Source organism: Oncorhynchus gorbuscha, linkage group LG19 (assembly GCF_021184085.1).
Source record: "Oncorhynchus gorbuscha isolate QuinsamMale2020 ecotype Even-year linkage group LG19, OgorEven_v1.0, whole genome shotgun sequence".
Classification (NCBI taxonomy): domain Eukaryota; kingdom Metazoa; phylum Chordata; class Actinopteri; order Salmoniformes; family Salmonidae; genus Oncorhynchus; species Oncorhynchus gorbuscha.
The window spans coordinates 26,831,226-26,853,029 of record NC_060191.1 but is presented as its reverse complement, the minus strand read 5'-3'; the positions used below and the strand labels follow the sequence as shown (position 1 = coordinate 26,853,029).

The following is a 21,804-nucleotide window of genomic DNA, read 5'->3' as shown; positions in this document are numbered from 1 at the left end:
TTAATGCTGATTAACAAATGACTTTGTAGTCAAACAGGGTAAATATTTTACATGTTGCATGTTCAGACCTGCCATGATTTATGTTTGGTTAGTGGGACTTTGGTAAAGTAGGTCTATATAGCCTACATATTTCGATTTAAGAAATTATGCTATGAAAAGAATAGGCCACTATGAAGAATGGAAACAATGTGGTTTGTGTAGCCTATACAGTGTTATGAATGAGTGTGTACAGACTGTAGGCAAGTACATTAAGCTAGATTATTATTATTTTAGCATTATTTTAGTGCTTCCAAACAATGTTATTTACTGTGTTAACAAATCTACTTTCAAGTGTACTGCCTCTTTTCTTTTCTCCACCCATCCCACTACTTCTCCTCCCCTCATCACTACCATGCACGTCTTTCCTGCCTTCCCCTACTTTCCTCTGGCCCTGTCCCTCCCCCTCTCCTTCTCAAAAATAACTACGGCGTAGTACCATGGCGCTTTGCGCAAATCACAACTCTGTCTACGTGGCGCTGCACATCTCTCTTATTCACTCTCTGTTCTCATTCTTCTATTTAACCTCTCCTGTTGCAGGCATCGGGTCTTCTGCAGGATCTGCGTCCGGACTCATAACCTCTTACGATGTTTTGTATTATACCGGGGTCCGTGCATACTTTAGCGAGGAGTGGGAGAAAGCTGCGGAGCTGCTCGAAAAGTCGATGTCTACCCGGGAGGCTCTATTTCGTACCCGACGGCAGTGCCATAAAGAATGTGTGCCAGCGGGATATGACAGCCTCCCAAAACTGGGTATGTGTGTGTTTACTGTGTTGTATGTGTTCGGGTTCATAGGGAATGTATGATAGAGAGTATGTCTCTCTGTCTCCACCTGTGTGTGCTCTGTGCATGAAATATATTCAATCACAAGTTTCTGTTTGCCACTTACATTCACAACTTGCATTAGGGCCTAGATATCTCCCAGGAGTCAGTGATGACCCTCCCAGGAGTCAGTGATGACCCTCCCAGGAGTCAGTGATGACCCTCCCAGGAGTCAGTGATGACCCTATCTATGGTCATGAGTGCAAGACAGTCCTGGTATGGTACATTCCAGTAATGTAGTGTGTGTGTGTCCTCAGACACAGAAAAAGGGAATGTGTGGGACCTATGGGCAGTGGACTGGGTCCAGCGGCGGGCTGAGTGTGTGCGGTTCTGTTTGGGACGGGCTGTCACTCCTGCAGGACAGCTTCCCGTGTCTGCCGACATCGAATATGAGTTTAGCACCCGGAACCCCTATAACTTCCTGCAGGTGGTCTACTGGAAGGTAACTGTTACCATATTCACCTGCTGTTTCATTCTGTTCCTGTGCATATGTGTGGCTGACGGTTGAATTATAGCTCTGAAGAGCTAATTGCATGTTAAAGCAACTACATAGGTTATTCCACTGGTCGTTAGTTACACTGGTATAAGGCATATATGATGTAATGTGCCAGCTCACTTTACTACATACTGTAGCGACAATAACCTACAACTACAGCTGTGGTCTTCGTGCACTCTAGCTCATCTGGACTTTTGACTTTTCTTCGTCGTCGTCGACCTCCTCCTCCTGTTATTTTTTTCCTCCTCCCCTCTTCCTCCCTCTCTTCATCGTTTACCTCGTTCTCTACCACCCCCCCACCCCCCTTCTCTTCTTCCTCAGCTAGGGAAAGTACAGAAGGCAGCGTCAGCAGCCCACACGTTCTTTGTGGCCAACCCCAGTCACCTGGAGATGAGGAACAACATTGAGAAGTATAGACGGATGGAGGGAGTAACAGAGGACGCATTCCAGGATAGAGAGATGGAGACAGAGAAACACTGGGTAATAAAAAGAGTGGGAGAGGAGGAGGGTTGTGAGTGTGTGTGTGTGTGTGTGTGTGTGTGTGTGTGTGTGTGTGTGTGTGTGTGTGTGTGTGTGTGTGTGTGTGTGTGTGTGTGTGTGTGTGTGTGTGTGTGTGTGTGTGTGTGTGTGTGTGTGTGTGTGTGTGTCTGAGAAATGGTCAAATAAATGGTAGATTGGATGCATAAATAAGTATTTCTTACAACGAAATTCATGAATATTCTTTGATTCCCACATGTGGCCTGAGGGTTCAAATTCCTCTCTCTGGGCTTCACCTGAAGTACCTAACCAATCGTAAAAGCCCTTAGGGCTCACACAGTAACCTCTGCATGCACCCACAGCATTCCTGATAACATGTTACTAATGGAGTGTACTATAAATAAATAAAATAATTTATAAATTATATAAATTAAAAAATAAATGAGACTAGATCATGTGGACTTCGCTGGACTTTTGATATCACTAAAGCCTAACAGTAAAAAATAAAAATGCAGTTCATTCCACTGCTTTGTTTTGCTTGTCTCCAGCAAGTCTCCGTGCTTTCCGTACTTACTATGCCCATTGGGAGTATAGGCCATCGACGACTGTTCTTGATGTTTACCAATTATAGCCAACCTTTCCAGCTAACATTCGTCCCTCCTCTTAACCCTAACCTCCATCCCTCTATTAACCACAGGCCCTGTACGACTCTGCCCTCACCTCTGAGGCCTCCTCTGATTGGACGCACGCCGTGGAGAAATGGATGGAGTGTGTGAACGAGACACTGAGACAGACTGATGAGTGCAGGGCGCAGTGTGAGGTCGCCTCACAGCGGCTCCCTGAGAACAGAGGAGAGGACGGAATGGACGGGGTGTTTGAGAAGGCTGCAGGTGAGAAAAACATGTTTGTTTGTTTAAAAATGTATATATTTTAAGGGTTTTATATATCCTTGTTGAGATCGGACAGTGAAGAGGACAGAAAAAGTATGAGCGAATGTGAGTCAGAAGGGCATGTTTCGGATTTGAACCCATGCTGACATTGGAAGCTGGGTTGTACATGTGGCACTAACCACTGAACCACACAGGTTACGGGAAAAACATGTTTGTGTTCATGAAGCTGGTTGTCTATGCAGGGCTATAGCTCACTCATGGCTAGTAGGCTGAAAATGTCTGTACGGTGATAGTGTTATATAGCATTATAAAGGCCTTATTACAGGGGGAGTGTTACCAAGACAGCTGACTGTAAACAGTATAATGTCACGCAGTGCATCATTTGTTTGGTCCAAAACAAAGCAAAGATTATTATTAGTTTGACATGTATAGGATACTACTAATTTTATTCTTATGCTATTCTCTACTTTTCTCATCTTTCCTTCTCCTTATCGTGTGATTTGTATCTCCTGTCCTCCAGCACTCTCCCTCTCCCTCCTGTCCTGCCAGCAGGCCTGTGTGACTCAGGTGGCAACGCGGCCCGGAAGGATTTCAGCCCAGGAGGACTTCCTACCCACACAGCTGGAGCATCTACACATCGCACAGTTCAAAGGTTAGACAGGGGAACGGTCATATCTGAAGTTACAGTAATGACCACATGATGACGCTAACGACAATTATGATGGTAACTCTGCTTCTACTGCAGCTGATGATACTGGCCTGACTATGGCACCTGAAATAAATGTATTATTTCAAAAAGGCTCTGGTGTTTCATACAGGAGTTGACATATATCTAGTGAACAACCAAAGCTCATTTCCCTCCCTCTCTCTCTCACCTATTTCCGGCAGCGGGCAATCTAGGAGGAGCGGTGCGTTCTCTGCGGTCTCTCCTCCTGTTCTACCCCTCAGACAAAGACTCCCTCAGTAACCTGGAGCTCTACACAGAGACACTGGGGGGTGACACTGAGGCACATGGGACAAAGCCCTCCCAGGTACTACTGGTGCTCAGCATAAAATGAACAACCCCTAGCCTGGCCCAATAGGGAGGTTTCATTTTATAAACGACACTCAAATTTTATAGATACAATAATGTATCTTACTCTGTGAAGACCAGTGGGGAGAACAAGTATTTGATACACTGCCAATTTTGCAGGTTTTCCTACTTACAAAGCATGTAGAGGTCTATTTTCTATCATAGGTAAACTTCAACTATGAGACTGAATCTAAAACAAAAATCCAGAAAATCACATTGTATGATTTTTAAGTAATTCATTTGCATTTTATTGCATGACATAAGTATTTGATAATCAGAAAAGCAGAACTTAATATTTGGTACAGAAACCTTTGTTTGCAATTATAGAGATCATACGTTTCCTGTAGTTCTTGACCAGGTTTGCACACACTGCAGCAGGGATTTTGGCCCACTCCTCCATACAGACCTTCTCCAGATCTTTCAGGTTTTGGTGGCTGTCGCTGGGCAATACAGACTTTCAGCTCCCTCCAAAGATTTTCTATTGGGTTCGGGTCTGGAGACTGGCCAGGCTACTCCAGGACCTTGAGATGCTTCTTACAGAGCCACTCTCCTTAGTTTCCCTGGCTGTGTGTTTCGGGTCGTTGTCATGCTGGAAGACCCAGCCACAACCCATCTTCAATGCTCTTACTGAGGGAAGGAAGTTGTTGGCCAAGATCTCGCGATACATGGCCCCATCCATCCTCCCCTCAATACGGTGCAGTCGTCCTGTCCCCTTTGCAGAAACGCATCCCCAAAAAATGATGTTTCCACCTCCATGCTTCACGGTTGGGATGGTGTTCTTGGGATTGTACTCATCCTTCTAATTCCTCCAAACACGGCGAGTGGAGTTTAGACCAAAAAGCTACATTTTTGTCTCATCAGACCACATGACCTTCTCCCATTCCTCTTCTGGATAATCCAGATGGTCATTGGCAAACTTCAGACGGACCTGGACATGCGCTGGCTTGCGCTGCAGGATTTTAATCCATGACGGCGTAGTGTGTTACTAATGGTTTTCTTTGAGGCTGTGGTCCCAGCTCTCTTCAGGTCATTGACCAGGTCCTGCCGTGTAGTTCTTGGCTGATCCCTCACCTTCCTCATGATCATTGATGCCCCACGATGTGAGATTTTGCATGGAGCCCCAGACAGAGGGTGATTGACAGTCATCTTGAACTTCTTACATTTTCTAATAATTGCGCCAATAGTTGTTGCCTTCTCACCAAGCTGCTTGCCTATTGTCCTGTAGCCCATCCCAGCCTTGTGCAGGTCTACAATTTTAACCCTGATGTCCTTACACAGCCCCCTGGTCTTGGCCATTGTGGAGAGGTTGGAGTCTGTTTGATTGAGTGTGTGGACAGGTGTCTTTTATACAGGTAACGAGGTCAAACAGGTGCAGTTAATATAGGTAATGAGTGGAGAACAGGAGGGCTTCTTAAAGAAAAACTAACAGGTCTGTGAGAGCCGGAATTCTTACTGGTTGGTAGGTGATCAAATTCTTATGTCATGCAATAAAATGCAAATGAATTACTTAAAAATCATACAATGTGATTTTCTGGATTTTTGTTTTAGATTCCGTCTCTCACAGTTGAAATGTAAATTACAGACCTCCACATGCTTTGTAAGTAGGAAAACCTGCAAAATCGTCAGTGTATCAAATACTTGTTCTCCCTACTGTAGATAGATATTGGTCGCATACACATATTTAGCCGATGCTATTGCGGGTGTAGGAACATGCTTTAGTTCCTAGCTCCAACAGTGCAGTAGTATTTAACAATTCACAACAACACACACAAATCTAAAAGTAAGAGAATGGAATGAAGAATTGACTAGAATACAGTATATACATATGACATGAGTAAAACCGTATGTAAACATGTTATTGCGGGTGTAGGGACATATAAATATTTATAAAATATATTTATATTTTTATTAAAGTGACCAGTGTTCCATTATTAAAGTGACCATTGATTCCATGTCTATGTACATAGGGCAGCAGTCTCTAAGCCTCGGTCTCTGTCTTTATATACTCAGGAGATAGCCAGGTATGTGAGCCGCTCACTGCAGGAGAAAAAGCTACTCTACTTCGGAATGGAAAACCTCAACTTTAATTTCACCGACCCGGTATGATGATGTTGTTTATTGATTATCGCTGGTTCTGGTTTGGCTCAGAGCCATAAAGTATCTACTGTATATCAAGGCTATAAAAAAAATACAGCAGTTTGTTCCTTTTGTGTTTTTGTCCTCCGATATAGGATCTCTGGACTCCAGAGGAGGTTGTTCCTGAGTTGCTGAGAGACACATGGAGGTAGGAGGAAAAGTGAAGGAGAAAGTTCATGCAAAAGAGGACGGGATTGTGGAGAGAAAGAGGCTTTGAAGTGCTATTGGGCGGTTGAAAGCCATTTCCTTTTTGATTTCCAGAGCAGAAAAGGAAGTGCTGAATGAGAAATTGAAGGCGGGAGAGAAAGAGGTGGAGATGGACGATAGTGGGTTCTACGCAGGTAAGGATAAACATTAGTGTTTGGCATGTTAGAAGCACACATTGACGGATTGGTAATGACAAAAAACATCATTGGCTCGGGTCACGGGATTGGGAAACGCTAATCTGATAAATACCTCTTTGATTTAAATTTGTGTTTGCGTTTATGTGTGTGTGTGTGTGTGGACCCTTTTCCTGTGTCTCACTCACACCTCCGTTCTGTTCCATCCCCAGGGGGTCCCGTTCCTCAGGTTGGTGTCACCATCAGCATGGACGACAATTCTTTAAATGGAACTAATCGCGTCGTGCTGGACGGAGTTCTAGATCAGAAGGAATGCAACACAGTACTGCGCCTAGCGACCGTAAGCTTGCATATTATTTGCTCAGAAAACCAGACTCCCTTTTAATGAGCCCTGTCCCTTTGCTGTTTCCCATTGGATGGGAAATAATAGCTGAAACTGCAATATAGTGAAAATCACACAGAGCCTATCAATGGCCATATACTGTACATTGTATATGAATATACAGTTGAAGTCTGAAGTTTACATACAACTTAGCCAAATACATTTAAACTCAGTTTTTTCACAATTCCTGACATTTAGTCCTAGTAAAAATTCCCTGTCTTAGGTCAGTTAGGATCACCACTTTTATTTTAAGAATGTGAAATGTCAGAATAATAGTAGAGATAAAGATTTATTTCAGCTTTTATTTTTTTCATCACATTCCCAGTGGGTCAGAAGTTTACATACACTCAATTAGTATTTGGTAGCATGCTTGGGGTCATTGTACATTTGGGAGACCATTTGCGGCCAAGCTTTAACTTCCTGAATGATGTCTTGAGATGTTGCTTCAATATATCCACATACTTTTCCTCCCTCATGAATCCATCTATTTTGTGAAGGGCACCAGTCCCTCCTGCAGCATAGCACCCCCACAACATGATGCTGCCACCCCCGTGCTTCACGGTTGGTATGGTGTTCTTCGGCTTGCAAGTGTCCCCCTTTTCCTCCAAACATAACGATGGTCATTATGGCCAAACAGTTTTATTTTTGTTTCATCAGACCAGAGGACATTTCTCCAAAAAGTTCCATCTTTGTCCCCATGTGCAGTTGCAAAGTAGTCTGGCTTTATTATGGTGGTTTTGGAGCAGAGCAGCATCATTAAATAGTACCCGCAAAACACCAGTCTCAACTTCAACAGTGAAGAGGTGACTCCGGGATGCTGGCCTTCTAGGTAGAGTTTCAAAGAAAAAGCCATATCTCAGACTGGCCAATAAAAATAAAATATTAAGATGGGCAAAAGAACGTGGATACTGGACAGAGAAACTCTGCCTAGAAGGCCAGCATCCTGGACTTGCTTCTTCATTGTTGACGTTGAGAAGCTGCCAGTTGAGGACTTGTGAGGCGTCTGTTTCTCAAGATAGACACTCTGATGTACTTGTCCTCTTGCTCAGTTGTGCACCGGGGTCTCCCACTCCTCGTTCTGTTCTGGTTAGGGCCAGTTTGCATTGTTCTGTGAAGGGAGTAGTACACAGCATTGTACGAGATCTTCGGTTTCTTGACAATTTCTTGCGTCGAATAGCCTTCATTTCTCAGAAAAAGAATAGACTGATGAGTTTCAGAAGAAAGGTCTTTGTTTCTGGCCATTTTGAGCCTGTAATCGAACCCACAAATGCTGATGCTCCAGATACTCAACGAGTCTAAAGAAAGCCAATTGTATTGGTTCTTTAATCAGAGCAACAGTTTTCAGCTGTGCTAACATAATTGCAAAAGGGTTTTCTAATGATCACTTATCCTTTTAAAATTAGAAACTTGGATTAGCTAACACAATGTGCCATTGGAACACAGGGGTGATGGTTGCTGGTAATGGGCCTCTGTACGCCTATGTAAATATTCCATTAAGAATCAGTTGTTTCCAGCTAAAATTCTAATTTACAACATTAATAATGTCTACACTGTATTTCTGATCAATTTGATTTTATTTTAATGGACAAAAAATTAGCTTTTCTTTCAAAGTGACCCCAAACTTTTGAACGGATGTTAGATATAGTTTATGAATTCTGGCCCTGATCTTTATGGTTCTTAGGGATATGACCCAGGGGTGGATTTGGAATTCAGCAATAGCATAAGTATTCCAACAGGGCTATAAGCTCATATCCTCCATGATGACTTCCTGTATTGTCTCTGACAGGCAGCTGCGTCCGCTGGGGACGGTTACCGGGGGCGACGGTCCCCACACACCCCCCATGAGAAGTTTGAGGGCCTGACTGTCCTCAGAGCTGTCAAGGTGAGAACGATGCATCTGGAGATTAAATCTATCCGTCTGTCTATCTGTCGATCGCTCTTTGTCTCACATGGCCACACAGCTAATGAATAGTTGAACACTTTTCTGGTCTGCAGTTGGCTCAGGACGGCATGGTGAACCAATCAGACGCTAAGCTGCTGCATGAGATGGGGGAGAGGGTGAGAACCCTCTTGCACTCCTACTTCAGGAGCCCCTCAGGACTCCATTTCTCCTACACACATCTAGTGTGCCGCAGCGCCATCACAGGTATGGTCCACTCAAGCAATGCCCTCTATTTCTTGGAATGATGGTTCCAAAAATGTTTGGTTTCACGTCTTCATATTTCATGTTCATTTCCATCTGTTCTGTTGATTTCATTATGTATTACATTTGTGGGTCTCAATGCAAAATGGCGCAAGGCTTTCCTATTCAAATAGGGTTAAGGCCTCTAGATTTCATCACGTTTTTCCCATTTCTAGTGTAACCCAATAGCTAACCCCTGACTTGTATCAGGTGTCTTATCTGCTCTGTGTTATGTCACCCTTTGTGTTACCTGGGTCATGTTCATTAGAGCACACAATGGGAAAACTGTCTAAAACGTTTTGCAACGGAAAAATAAATTAGTGTTTCTTATTGGACAACTCCAGGTAGTCCCTCCGTATTTCAGTACATTTCTCTTCCATTTGGTGCCTAATGAACATGGCCCTCTTGTGTTGTGTGTCCTGTCCAGGGGACCAGGAGGGGAGACTGGACCTGTCTCACCCTGTTCATGTGGACAACTGTCTACTGGAACCTGAGACCAGACAGTGCTGGAGAGAACCACCTGCCTTTACACACAGAGACCTGAGGTACACACACACTCATACATGCGCGCACACACACACACACAGACTGGCAAAACACATGCACACACAGAAGCATGCAGACGTCTGCACTGTGCATGCACAGACATGTAAATACACGTAAAAAACACACACAAGACTTGGTAGTTGAGCTACTGTATATAACACCACATACACTCCCATGTGTATGTATTTGAACAGTGAAGCTAAAATGGTACATTTGGCACTATACTCCATCAGTTTGGATTTGAGATCAAATGTTTCATGATGCGACAGTACAAAATGTAACTTTTTATTTGAGGGTATTTTCATACATATCTGTTTTACCATTTACACATGAAGGCACTTTATGTATTTTGTCCCTCCAGTGTGAAGAAGTCCTAAATATTTCGAGAAATTCACTTACAGCATATCAGAGTAGTCAAAAGTTTAGTATTTGGTCCCATATTTCTTTCACACAATGACAACAAACATGTGACACTTACAAACTCTTTCTGTTTTGCACAATAGTAACTGAATGGTGACTGGAGTTTTATTTTCTTCTAAGTGAGTAGATAAGATGTTTCTGAAAACTTTAATTAATCCTGATAATGGCAAGATTATAAGAAAAATCATTAATGAATAATTATGAGTGAGATGACGTTCAGAGGCTAACAACAAAACATACTAACCTCTCGCCATTACCGATAATAGGGGAGGTTAGCATTTTTTTCTATATTTAAAAAAAGGTTGAAAGTCATGCGCCCCCCGATACACAACCCAACCAAGCCGCACTGCTTCTTAACAAAGCGCGCATCCAATCAGGAAGACGGCCGCACCAATGTGTCGGAGGAAACACGGTGCACCTGGCAACCTTGGTTAGCATGCACTGCGCCTGGCCCGCCACAGGAGTCGCTGGTGCACGATGAGACATCCCTACCGGCCAAACCCTCCCTAACCCGGACGACGCTAGGCCAATTGTGTGTCGCCCCAATTGTGTGTCCCAGTCGCGGCCGGTTATGACAGAGCCTGGGCACGAACCCAGTCTCTCTGGTGGTACAGCTGGCGCTGCAGTACTGCGCACTTAACCACTGCGCCACCCGGGAGGCCGTGGTTAGCATTTTTGTGGGGGTATGATCTATATTCATGATTGTGGAGTTTTGATCATCATTATTCATGATTGTCCGTAATCATGGTAGCATCCACATTAAAGTAGAACTGTTCAGAAACATCTTCTATATTTATTTACAATGCGATTGACTCCAAAATGACACGATACATTATTCACCATTCAGTTCCTATTGGGTGAAATATAATCCGAAATCCAACCAAAACAAATTGCATGCAACAAGTTTGTAGAGTCACAAGATTGACATGGTCATTGCGTGCTCGGAATATGGGACCAAATACTACACTTTTGACTGCTTGAATATGCTATAAGTAAATACAGTGCATTCGGAAAGTGTTCAGACCCCTTCCCCTTTTCCACATTTTGTTACGTTTAAAGCCTTATTCTTAAATTGATTTAAAAAAACATGTTTTTAGTATACATATATATATATATTTAAATACCTTATTTACATAAGTATTCAGACACAAAGAGACTTGAAATTGAGCTCAGGTGCAGCCTGTTTCCATTGTTCATCCTTGAGATGTTTCTACAACTTGATTGGAGTCCACCTGTGATAAACTCAATTGATTGGACATGATTTGAAAAGGTACACACGTGTCTATATAAGGTCCCACAGTTGACAGTGCATGTCATAGCAAAAACCAAGCCATGAGGTCGAAGGAGTTGGATTGTGTCGAGGCACAGAACCGGGGAAGGGTACCAAAACATTTTTGCAGCATTGAAGGTCCCCAAGAACACAGTTGCCTCCATCATTCTTAAATGGGAGAAGTTTGGAACCACCAGGACTTTTCCTAGAGCTGGCCGTCTGTCCAAATTGAGCAATCGGGGGAGAAGGGCCTTGGTCAGGGAGGTGACCAAGAACCCGATGGTCACTCTGACAGAGCTCCATAGTTCCTCTGTGGATATGGGACAACCATCTCTGCAGCCCTCCACCAATCAGGCCTTTTATGGTAGAGTGGCCAAACGGAAGCAACCCCTCAGTAAAAGGCACATGACAACCCTCTTGGAGTTTGCCAAAAGGCAAAGAAACAAGATTCTCTAGTCTGATCTGATGAAACCAAGATTGAACTCTTTGGCCTGAATGCCAAGTGTCACATCTGGAGGAAACCTGGCACCATCCCTACGGTGAAGCATGGTGGTGGCAGAATCATGCTGTGGGGATGTTTTTCAGCGGCAGGGACTGGGAGACTAGATAGGATCAAGAGAAAGAGGAACGGAGCAAAGTACAGAGAGATCCTTGATGAAAACATGCTCCAGAGCGCTCAGGATCTCAGACTGGGGTGAAAGTTCATCTTCCAACAGGACAACAACCCTTAACACACAACTAAGACAACGCAGGAGTGGCTTCGGGACAAGTCTCTGAATGTCCTTGAGTTTCCCAGCCAGGCCTCCCGCGTGGCGCAGTGGTTGGCCGGTAGGGATGTCCTTGTCTCATCGCGCACCAGCGACTCCTGTGGCGGGCCGGGCACAGTGCGCGCTAACCAAGGTTGCCAGGTGCACGGTGTTTCCTCCGACACATTGGAGCGGTTGGCTTCCGGGTTGGATGCGCGCTGTGTTAAGAAGCAGTGCGGCTTGGTTGGGTTGTGTATCGGGGGGCGCATGACTTTCAACCTTCGTCTCTCCCGAGCCCGTACGGGAGTTGTAGCGATGAGACAAGATAGTAGCTACTAAAACAATTGGACACCACAAAATTGGGGAGAAAACGGGGGAAAAATTCAACAAACAAAAAAAAGTTTCCCAGCCAGAGCCTGGACTTGAACCCAATCGAACATCTTTGGATAGACCTGAAAATAGCTGTGCAGCAACACTCCCCATCCAACCTGACAGAGCTTGAGAGGATCTGCAGAGAAGAATGGGAGAAACTCCCCAATTACAGGTGTGCCAAGCTTGCAGCGTCATACCCAAGAAGACTCAAGGCTGTAATCGCTGCCCAAGGTGCTTCAACAAAGTACTGAGGAAAGAGTCGAAATGCTTATGTAAATGTGATATTTCAGTTTTATGTTTAATACATTTGCAAAAATGTCTGAACCTGTTTTTGCTTTGTTATTATGGGGTATTGTGTGTAGATAGATGAAGGGGAAAAAACAATTTAATCAGTTTTAGAATAAGGCTGTAACGTAATGAAATGTGGAAAACGTTTAGGGGTCTGAATACTTTCCAAATGCACTGTATGTCCAAATACTTATGACTTCTTCAAATCGGGGGACTAGATACATACAATGCCTTTATTTCTAAACGGTAAAACAGATATGCATGAAAATACACTCAAATGAAAGGTGACATTTTGTACAGTCGCCCTCATATGAAACATTTGATCGCTAATCCAAAATGCTGGAGGGCAAAGCCAAATTTAAAAACACTGCTTCACTGTCCAAATCCATACGGAGGGAAGTGTATATAAATGACATGAACAGACACTCCCATCCTGAATAAACTCAAACCAGTACGGCGTGACATCTTAATACTACCAGGGTTCGATGGTCTCCTCATTCTAAGGTAAACAAACACAAGTACCATTCCACAGCCTAGTGTAGATTCTTGATTTCAGGCAGGAGGGTGTGAGGAAATAATGTGACATGCCTCTGACAGTGTGTTATATAGTACCATTAGATTTGTTGACTAAGCAATAGAAATGGCAACTGACAACTTTGACTAGACTTGTTGTTAAATGCCGACTAAGACCATTGTCTGATTCCATTCCAGCGCTGTGCTCTATCTGAACAATGACTTTGACGGTGGGGAGCTCTTCTTCACAGACAGGGATGCCAAGACTGTCACAGTAAGTCACTTGACATTTCAAACTCAAGTAGAACACTTTACACTGGCTGATCTTCACGTGAACTTTGACCTATGCCCCACCGGCCCCGGTCATCACTATCTGGCCATGCTAGAAAGGATGGAAGCACAGCTTTCTAACGTATGCAATTCGAACCTTAACCCGTTCAGTAACTGTACACCTAATATTAGCCCTAACGCTAAATTAAGAACAAATAGTTGGTGTTGTGTGTACGTAGTAAGTTCTGATGATGTTGCCTCTTCTATCCATTCCAGCATGGCCCTTATAGAGGCTACCCTTTCTGACACTCTTGCTCTCTTTCTTTCTGTAGGCCCGGGTGAAACCCACCTGTGGTCGGCTGGTGGGGTTCTCCTCCGGTCCTGTCAACCCCCATGGTGTGACCGCGGTGACCGCTGGCCGAAGGTGTGCACTGGCCCTTTGGTTCACCAAGGAGAAGCACCACAGGGATATGGTGAGAACTGTTATTGGATTGGTTGCTCTATATAAACCTGTCCCAGATCAGATATGTTTGGCATGACAATAACCATAGGAGTTGGTAAGACAGCACAAACAGATCTGGGACCAGGCTAATGCTATAGAGTGTATTTTTTATTTTTTATTTAAAAAAAGGGAGGACCGACTGCTCACTAGATGGTAATGTGGGAGCCACAATGGCAGCCATCTTGGTAGGGAAGTGAAGTTGAAATTGGTTAGTGTTGCCCCTAACCATTTTTTTTTAAATTCATGTTTTGTATTAATGGTTAGGTATGCGAAGCTGATCCTAGATCAGTGGTTAAGGTGAACTTCTACCACAAGCGGTGAACTTACAAAAGTGACTGCAAGGTTATTGTTTATAGCAACAAGATCAGCTGCAGACAAACAAACAGAACATGCATGCAAATGTAATGGTTATTTCTTTCTCATTTTTCACATCTAGCACTGACGATTTAAAGCTATTTTCCCTATGGTAATTCACTTTTTGTTTTAGATGGCGCTTTTGAAGAATAAGTCAACGTCAGCTAGGGTTGGTAGTCAAATAACATGTGACAATAGGCACTTTTTTTATTTTACCTTTGGTCGGTTTATTAATGATCTATAATTTTAAGGTTGAACTCGAGGAAAGTTCTGGCACAATTTTCCCTAGATTCTGAAGGAGAAATTCTGCTTCCTACCCCTCTAGCCTGGATTTTGTCTGATCACGGCCGTGGTGTGAATACGGTCCATTGAACCTCACTTTACCTCACACTATTGTACCTTCTGTGCCTCCTGCAGGAGAGGGAGGAGGCCGAGGCCCTGTGGGCTGCAGATGGACAGAGTGTGATGAAAGGAAGAGAAGGAAAAGAGGAGGGAAGAGAGGGCACCGCTGCCCCTGCTCGGAGTGGTAGAAGCGGAAGCCAGTCGTCGAGGAGTAGAGGGAGGGGCAGGGTGACAGGGGGAAAGGACGAGCTGTGATGAGCTGCGGTGATGGATTTAAAGACTGAACCACCCACGCTGAACAGCGGGGTAGTCCTGTTAACCTCCCCGTCCTACTTGGTGGACCGTCCTGGTCCAGCCAACAGTCCCCTCTCCCAAAAGACCATAAACTATTCTCTATTTTTACACCAGGCTTTTCAATCCCTACCCACGCTCTTTCACTTTCTTTTTTTCTCTCTCTCCTCTCTCTCTCTCTCTCTCTCTCTCTCTCTCTCAGACCATTTGTGAAAGAAGGTATTTTTGTCCATCTCTTTCGCTCCCTCAGTCTTTCTCTTTGAGACGGTATTGTGTGCCCCCCCCCCCCCCATTGACAATCAGTCCATTTGTGTTAGTGTAGGCCTTAGTGTTTGCTATGTAATGACCGTTACATACCTGCTGGAGAAAAGTAAAAGGAATTGAATAAAAGTTATTCAAAATGGTGGAGAGGGAGTGAGAATGGAAAAAAGCCCTTGTTGCAGATATAGAAGAAGAAGAAAAAAGCCATAGCTGAGGTGCCTCTGAAGTGGCATCTCCCCTCTGTCGGAAAGAGGTGTAAGTGGGAGAGAGAGAATTTAGAAATCCCCTTTATTGGGTCAATGCCGTACATTACACACATGTACATTAAGAACATGACATATTAAACATTGACATCCACAAGAGCTCTCATACACAACCCTGTAGAAGGTTAAAAGGTCAACTCCAAACCTCCTGCATGATCAACTGTTTAACCCTTTACACCCATACCCATTCGCGGGTTGAAAAAGGCAGATTTAGAACATAGTGGCTGTACAGTTTTGAACAGGCACCAGCGCTTGTCCCGCTAATTGGGCCACCTTTGCAAACTGTTTTGTTGTCCGAGCGAGCGAAATGCTGTACATTTTACGGTGACTCGATATATTTTGAAATATGCGACGTTGAGTATTATAATAAATACAGCTTTGAAGTCATAGTCCAAATGTGCACTTCACATTTCCAAACCATGAATCTCATGTCAACGTTTCTGATCACTGTTTGATGTACAGTTACAAGATGACATGGCATCATACCCTGGGTTGATCTGGACCGAATGAGCGTACGTTTGTTTATTGTTAAGAACATTTGCTGCGGCACACGCACCTGAATGCACCCAGGACTCCTTTCTATGCGCACCAAAATTACGATCTGTTTCTCTGAATTGCCTTGTGAAAGCATAACACTAAGATCGTACAAACCTCAGCAAGTCACGTTGACAATAGAACAAGCTGTCAAAATCATGCTCACCTGACCCAGATTGCGATTTAAAAATGGACCGTTTTTGGATTGCGTAAAAGCAACACCAGTAATTGTGTGATGGCTGTGACGCAGGGCTGTGTTCCAAACAAAACTACCACAAGTGTGCTTACTCTAGTTCCTCGGCGGCACAGCTTAACGTATCTAGAGTATTTTCTGATTTCGTTATTAACAAACGCGGCCGGCGAAAAGTACAGTAAATGTCAAATGCGCATAAACTCAACAGTGTAATGTTTCAAATCAGTCTTGTTACATTTACATTTAAGTGATTTAGCAGACGCTCTTATCCAGAGCGACATACAAATTGGTGCATTCACCTTATGAACAGTCACTTTACAATAGTGCATCTAAATCTTAAAGGGGGGTGAGAGGGAATACTTATCCTATCCTAGGTATTCCTTAAAGAGGTGGGGTTTCAGGTGTCTCCGGAAGGTGGTGATTGACTCCGCTGTCCTGGCGTCGTGAGGGAGTTTGTTCCACCATTGGGGGGCCAGAGCAGCGAACAGTTTTGACTGGGTCTTGTGTCCGTTGAACTGTTGCGTACTCACCTTCGGTCTAATAATTTCCCCATTATCTACAAACTGTTCCCTTTCAATTGCTACCATGGTTATGCATATGGTTTTCATATTTGTTCTGGAATAAATATTTCAATTTAGCCCTATCCATATAAGCCAATTCCCACTGCATTTGACTAGAGAGAGAGAGAGACTGAGGGAGAAAGAGAGGGTGAAGTGGGGGGGTTGAGATAATAGGTGTGGATTCCTAGATCCATTAACCGATTTCCTCAGGGCCAGGCTGCCCTTGAACTCTGTGGAGATGAAGACCATGAAACCAAGAGAGGGTTAATGTGTCAGAGATGGAGGGGGGTAGAGAGAGACAGAGGAGGGGAAGGGAGGAGAGACATAGACACATAAGGAGAAAGAGATGTCACACCTGCTTAGGGACTAGACCGTGCAGTACAGAAACACTGACATAGAAAGGGAAAGACAAAGAGGGAGATGGAGATAGACAAAGCTCTGCAATGCACAAAAAACTGATGCTTCGTGGGGAGAGATGGAGAGAGAGGTATGCAGAAGGGGGGGAAGGATAGAATGAGAGATTACCGTTAATCCCTCATAAATGAGTGCATTTGTTTATGAAGTTAAGGAAATCTCTCCCATTTAGAATATGGAATCATAATCCAACTAGAATTCATTTCATAATTTACATCCAGTCTGACACACTCACTCACTCCCATTTTCTCTCCCATTTAAACACCCCCATTTATATCTCCCCCTCCTCGCATTACTAAGTCACGGCCAGTCAAGCACTGTTTACGACCCATATTAACTCTCTCACCCCCCCGTGATAATCCGCGGGTGCTGCAGAATTGGGTCGACTGGCCCGTTAATGGACTCCTGGTTTTAACCGCTTCCATCCCGTAACCTACCCTCTCCAGCCGGTGCATTCCCAAAGAGGCCTCTCAAAGCATCGTCACACCGTCACCCCACTTTCTAGCGTCAAATGATGTGTCTACATGTGTATACAAGTGATGTGCTGTATATGGGCTGTACTTCATCTGTTGAATATCACACGATTAGTAATCAATCCCCCAAAACAAATTGATATAAAATATAACGTAAAAGGAGTCATGGGCCAGATAGTAAAAGCATCATCACCGTATCATTCAAATGCACAAAGGAACACGTCACTTGAATGTGTTGAATCATTTTCTTTATGGTTTGATGTGAGGGTGTTTTCCACAGATATAGGACTGTTCTCATTCTATTTCTACGGTGGTTCCTCTAATAGAGGAAAGGACACACATCCATGTAACATGCAGTATACACACCAAGGTGTACAAAACATTAGGAACACCTCCTCTTTCCATGATGTAGACTGACCAGGTGAATCCAGGTGAAATGTTGCTTGCTAAATACACTTCAGTCAGTGTAGACGAAGGGGAGGAGACGGGTTTAAGAAGGATTTTTTTTAAAGCCTCGACACCTAAGACTTTGGATTGTGTGTGTGTGTGTGTGTGCCATTCAGAGGGTGAATGGGGCAAGACGAAACATTTAAGTGCCTTTGAACGTGGGGAAGGTAGTAGGTGCAAGGCGCACGGGTTTGTGTCAAGAACTACAACGGTGCTGGGTGTTTTCACGCTCAACAGTTTTCCGGTGTGTATCAAGAATGGCCCACCAGGAGGACATCCAGACAACTTGACAAAACTGCGGGAAACATTGGAGTCAACATGGGCCAGCATCCTTGTGGAATGCTTTCGACACCTTGTAGCGTCCACGCCCAGACGAAATGAGGCATGTCCATATCCGTATATCCTTTTCAGTCCCGTTCAGATTTAAGCAGACATTAGCTACTGTAAGGCCGGTTTGATTGAACCCTTTTTGATACTACAGTGCCTTGCGAAAGTATTCGGCCCCCTTGAACTTTGCGACCTTTTGCCACATTTCAGGCTTCAAACATAAAGATATAAAACTGTATTTTTTTGTGAAGAATCAACAACAAGTGGGACACAATCATGAAGTGGAATGACATTCATTGGATATTGCAAACTTTTTTAACAAATCAAAAGCTGAAAAATTGGGCGTGCAAAATTATTCAGCCCCCTTAAGTTAATACTTTGTAGCGCCACATTTTGCTGCGATTACAGCTGTAAGTCGCTTTGGGTATGTCTGTCAGTTTTGCACATCGAGAGACTGAATTCTTTTTCCCATTCCTCCTTGCAAAACAGCTCGAGCTCAGTGAGGTTGGATGGAGAGCATTTGTGAACAGCAGTTTTCAGTTCTTTCCACAGATTCTCGATTGGATTCAGGTCTGGACTTTGACTTGACCATTCTAACACCTGGATATGTTTATTTTTGAACCATTCCATTGTAGATTTTGCTTTATGTTTTGGATCATTGTCTTGTTGGAAGACAAATCTCCATCCCAGTCTCAGGTCTTTTGCAGACTCCATCAGGTTTTCTTCCAGAATGGTCCTGTATTTGGCTCCATCCATCTTCCCATCAATTTTAACCATCTTCCCTGTCCCTGCTGAAGAAAAGCAGGCCCAAACCATGATGCTGCCACCACCATGTTTGACAGTGGGGATGGTGTGTTTAGGGTAATGAGCTGTGTTGCTTTTACGCCAAACCTAACGTTTTGCATTGTTGCCAAAAAGTTAAATTTTGGTTTCATCTGACCAGAGCACCTTCTTCCACATGTTTGGTGTGTCTCCCAGGTGGCTTGTGGCAAACTTTAAACGACACTTTTTATGGATATCTTTAAGAAATGGCTTTCTTCTTGCCACTCTTCCATAAAGGCCAGATTTGTGCAATATACGACTGATTGTTGTCCTATGGACAGAGTCTCCCACTTCAGCTGTAGATCTCTGCAGTTCATCCAGAGTGATCATGGGCCTCTTGGCTGCATCTCTGATCAGTCTTCTCCTTGTATGAGCTGAAAGTTTAGAGGGGCGGCCAGGTCTTGGTAGATTTGCAGTGGTCTGATACTCCTTCCATTTCAATATTATCGCTTGCACAGTGCTCCTTGGGATGTTAAAAGCTTGGGAAATCTTTTTGTATCCAAATCCGGCTTTAAACTTCTTCACAACAGTATCTCGGCCCTGCCTGGTGTGTTCCTTGTTCTTCATGATGCTCTCTGCACTTTTAACGGACCTCTGAGACTATCACAGTGCAGGTGCATTTATACGGAGACTTGATTACACACAGGTGGATTGTATTTATCTTCATTAGTCATTTAGGTCAACATTGGATCATTCAGAGATCCTCACTGAACTTCTGGAAAAATTTCAGTCTCTCGATGTGCAAAACTGATAGAGACATACCCCAAGCGACTTACAGCTGTAATCGCAGCAAAAGGTGGCGCTACAAAGTATTAACTTAAGGGGGCTGAATAATTTTGCACGCCCAATTTTTCAGTTTTTGATTTGTTAAAAAAGTTTGAAATATCCAATAAATGTCGTTCCACTTCATGATTGTGTCCCACTTGTTGTTGATTCTTCACAAAAAATACAGTTTTATATCTTTATGTTTGAAGCCTGAAATGTGGCAAAAGGTCGCAAAGTTCAAGGGGGCCGAATACTTTTGCAAGGCACTGTATATACTGTTAAGTCAAGTGATCCTGTCACACCAATGTTGGTTACTGCCATCACACTATACAAGCACATTGGTCACAGGTGACAAATAAAGACCGGCATACAAGTAGCTCAACGACTGACCCAGACAGGGTAGTCTAGTATTAGATCGGCTATCACTTCAGTGTCTTCCCAGGCTGTTTGTTGATGGCTGGTTCTTCTGGCTATGTGATTTTACATTTAATCCCCTCCTCCCCTTTCCCTTTGTTTAAGACTTGGAGAGAAGGACAGTGGGCTGCTAATGGCTGTAGTGTTATAATTACGCTGTATAGCATCACAGAGCAACAGAAGGCTCAGTGCTCTGTCCTGGCTGTCACACAGCCAAAAGCTGCTCTGCAGGCTCACTGCTGGCGCGTGTAGCTTAGCTGAATGTGCGAGACCAATAGAGACGACCACACAAAGCTTAATAGATTACAATTCTCGGCCCCACGCTGGTTCTCTCAAATGCCCCTCCGCACCTCTTGCTCTCCAACTCTCTCTCTCTCACATTCGCTCGGTCTCTCCCCCGAATCCAGCGTCAGCTCTGTCAGAAAAAGGTTGAGTGTCTGTTCGCTCAAATGAGTCCTGTTGCTATTTGACCATGCGAGAGAGAGTGGAAGCATTGGGTTAATACTAACTGTACATGTGAAGATAAGTTCAAAAAGTCAAAGGGCAATGTAGTGAAACTTCTCTGTCTCTTTTTCGCTCTGCCTGTCTCCTTACTCGCTGTGTTTGTTTCCTCCCTCCCTCCCTCCCTCCCTCCCTCCCTCCCTCCCTCCCTCCCTCCCTCCCTCCCTCCCTCCCTCCCTCCCTCCCTCCCTCCCTCCCTCCCTCCCCCTCCCTGCACTCTTTCTGTCCATCTCCTTTTTACTTTGTCTCACTTTTAGCAAGTTGCCTTTTCGGCTGCATATTTTTGAACAGTATAATGTAGCTCATTGAGACCATGAAAAGTGCCACATATAAAAGTGCCGTAAATACAGTATTATGGACCACACCTATGAACCATGGTACGAGCCTGTGAAAGAGAATGACCTTCTCAGAGGACAATCAAATCTACTCTATTCTTACCCATGTGGCTTTGTAGCATATGTGTATCTTCATCAGGTCATAGTGAGGCAGGTCGAGGTGCTGGCCTTAGAGGTTCATACATGCAGGTGTACTAGAGTAACTTCTCTCCCCTGGCCTGCAATGTGTCACCAATGTCCCCTCATCTGGTCCCCATCTCTCTGTCTGTGCTGCTGGCTTTTCTAAAATTAGACTTTTCTCAAGTTTACAAAACACTGAAGCCCCCTGCCAGTCACAGGCTTCACACCACACCATAAAAAGCCATGTCCAGGAGTGCATTTAAAAAGATTTTTTTTTATTAATGCAGGACCGGTTCCTGTCTTTTGACCCCATGACACGATTGCCCACCTTGTTTGGTGTGCTATGCTTGCCTCCCTCTCTCTCTCTCTCTCTCTCTCTCTCTCTCTCTCTCTCTCTCTCTCTCACGCATTCCCTATCTCCCACTCTCTCTCTGTTTCTTCCTCTGTTTCTCTCTCTCTGTTTCTCTCTCTCTCTCTTCTCTCTCCGTTTCTCTCTCTCTCTCTCTCTCTGTTTCTCTCTCTCTCTCTGTTTCTCTCTCTCTCTCTGTTTCTCTCTCTCTCTCTGTTTCTCTCTCTGTTTCTCTCTCTGTTTCTCTCTCTCTCTCTCTCTATGTTTCTCTCTCTCTG

The 21,804-nt window shown here is 44.1% G+C and overlaps 1 protein-coding gene across 1 annotated transcript; it reads left to right on the top strand.

Annotated features, from left to right (window-relative positions):
* Positions 1 to 398: 398 nt before the first annotated feature.
* On the top strand, positions 399 to 15,152 carry p3h3 (prolyl 3-hydroxylase 3). The gene is made up of 16 exons (XM_046314964.1): positions 399 to 789; positions 1,116 to 1,300; positions 1,676 to 1,834; positions 2,529 to 2,721; positions 3,242 to 3,373; positions 3,610 to 3,752; positions 5,804 to 5,893; positions 6,025 to 6,077; positions 6,191 to 6,270; positions 6,483 to 6,610; positions 8,439 to 8,534; positions 8,648 to 8,798; positions 9,262 to 9,379; positions 13,188 to 13,263; positions 13,592 to 13,732; positions 14,533 to 15,152. The coding sequence occupies exons 1-16, from the start codon at positions 477 to 479 to the stop codon at positions 14,710 to 14,712; spliced, it is 2,238 nt and encodes a 745-aa protein (XP_046170920.1). The 5' UTR covers positions 399 to 476; the 3' UTR covers positions 14,713 to 15,152.
* Positions 15,153 to 21,804: the final 6,652 nt, after the last annotated feature.

Excerpts from the sequence above, each read along its gene's own strand:
- p3h3 (XM_046314964.1), top strand. The coding sequence starts at position 477 with ATGGCGCTTTGCGCAAATCACAACTCTGTCTACGTGGCGCTGCACATC. Across the intron at positions 1,835-2,528 it reads TGGAGACAGAGAAACACTGG|GCCCTGTACGACTCTGCCCT; the intron begins GTAATAAAAAGA and ends TATTAACCACAG. Across the intron at positions 6,078-6,190 it reads TTGCTGAGAGACACATGGAG|AGCAGAAAAGGAAGTGCTGA; the intron begins GTAGGAGGAAAA and ends TTTGATTTCCAG.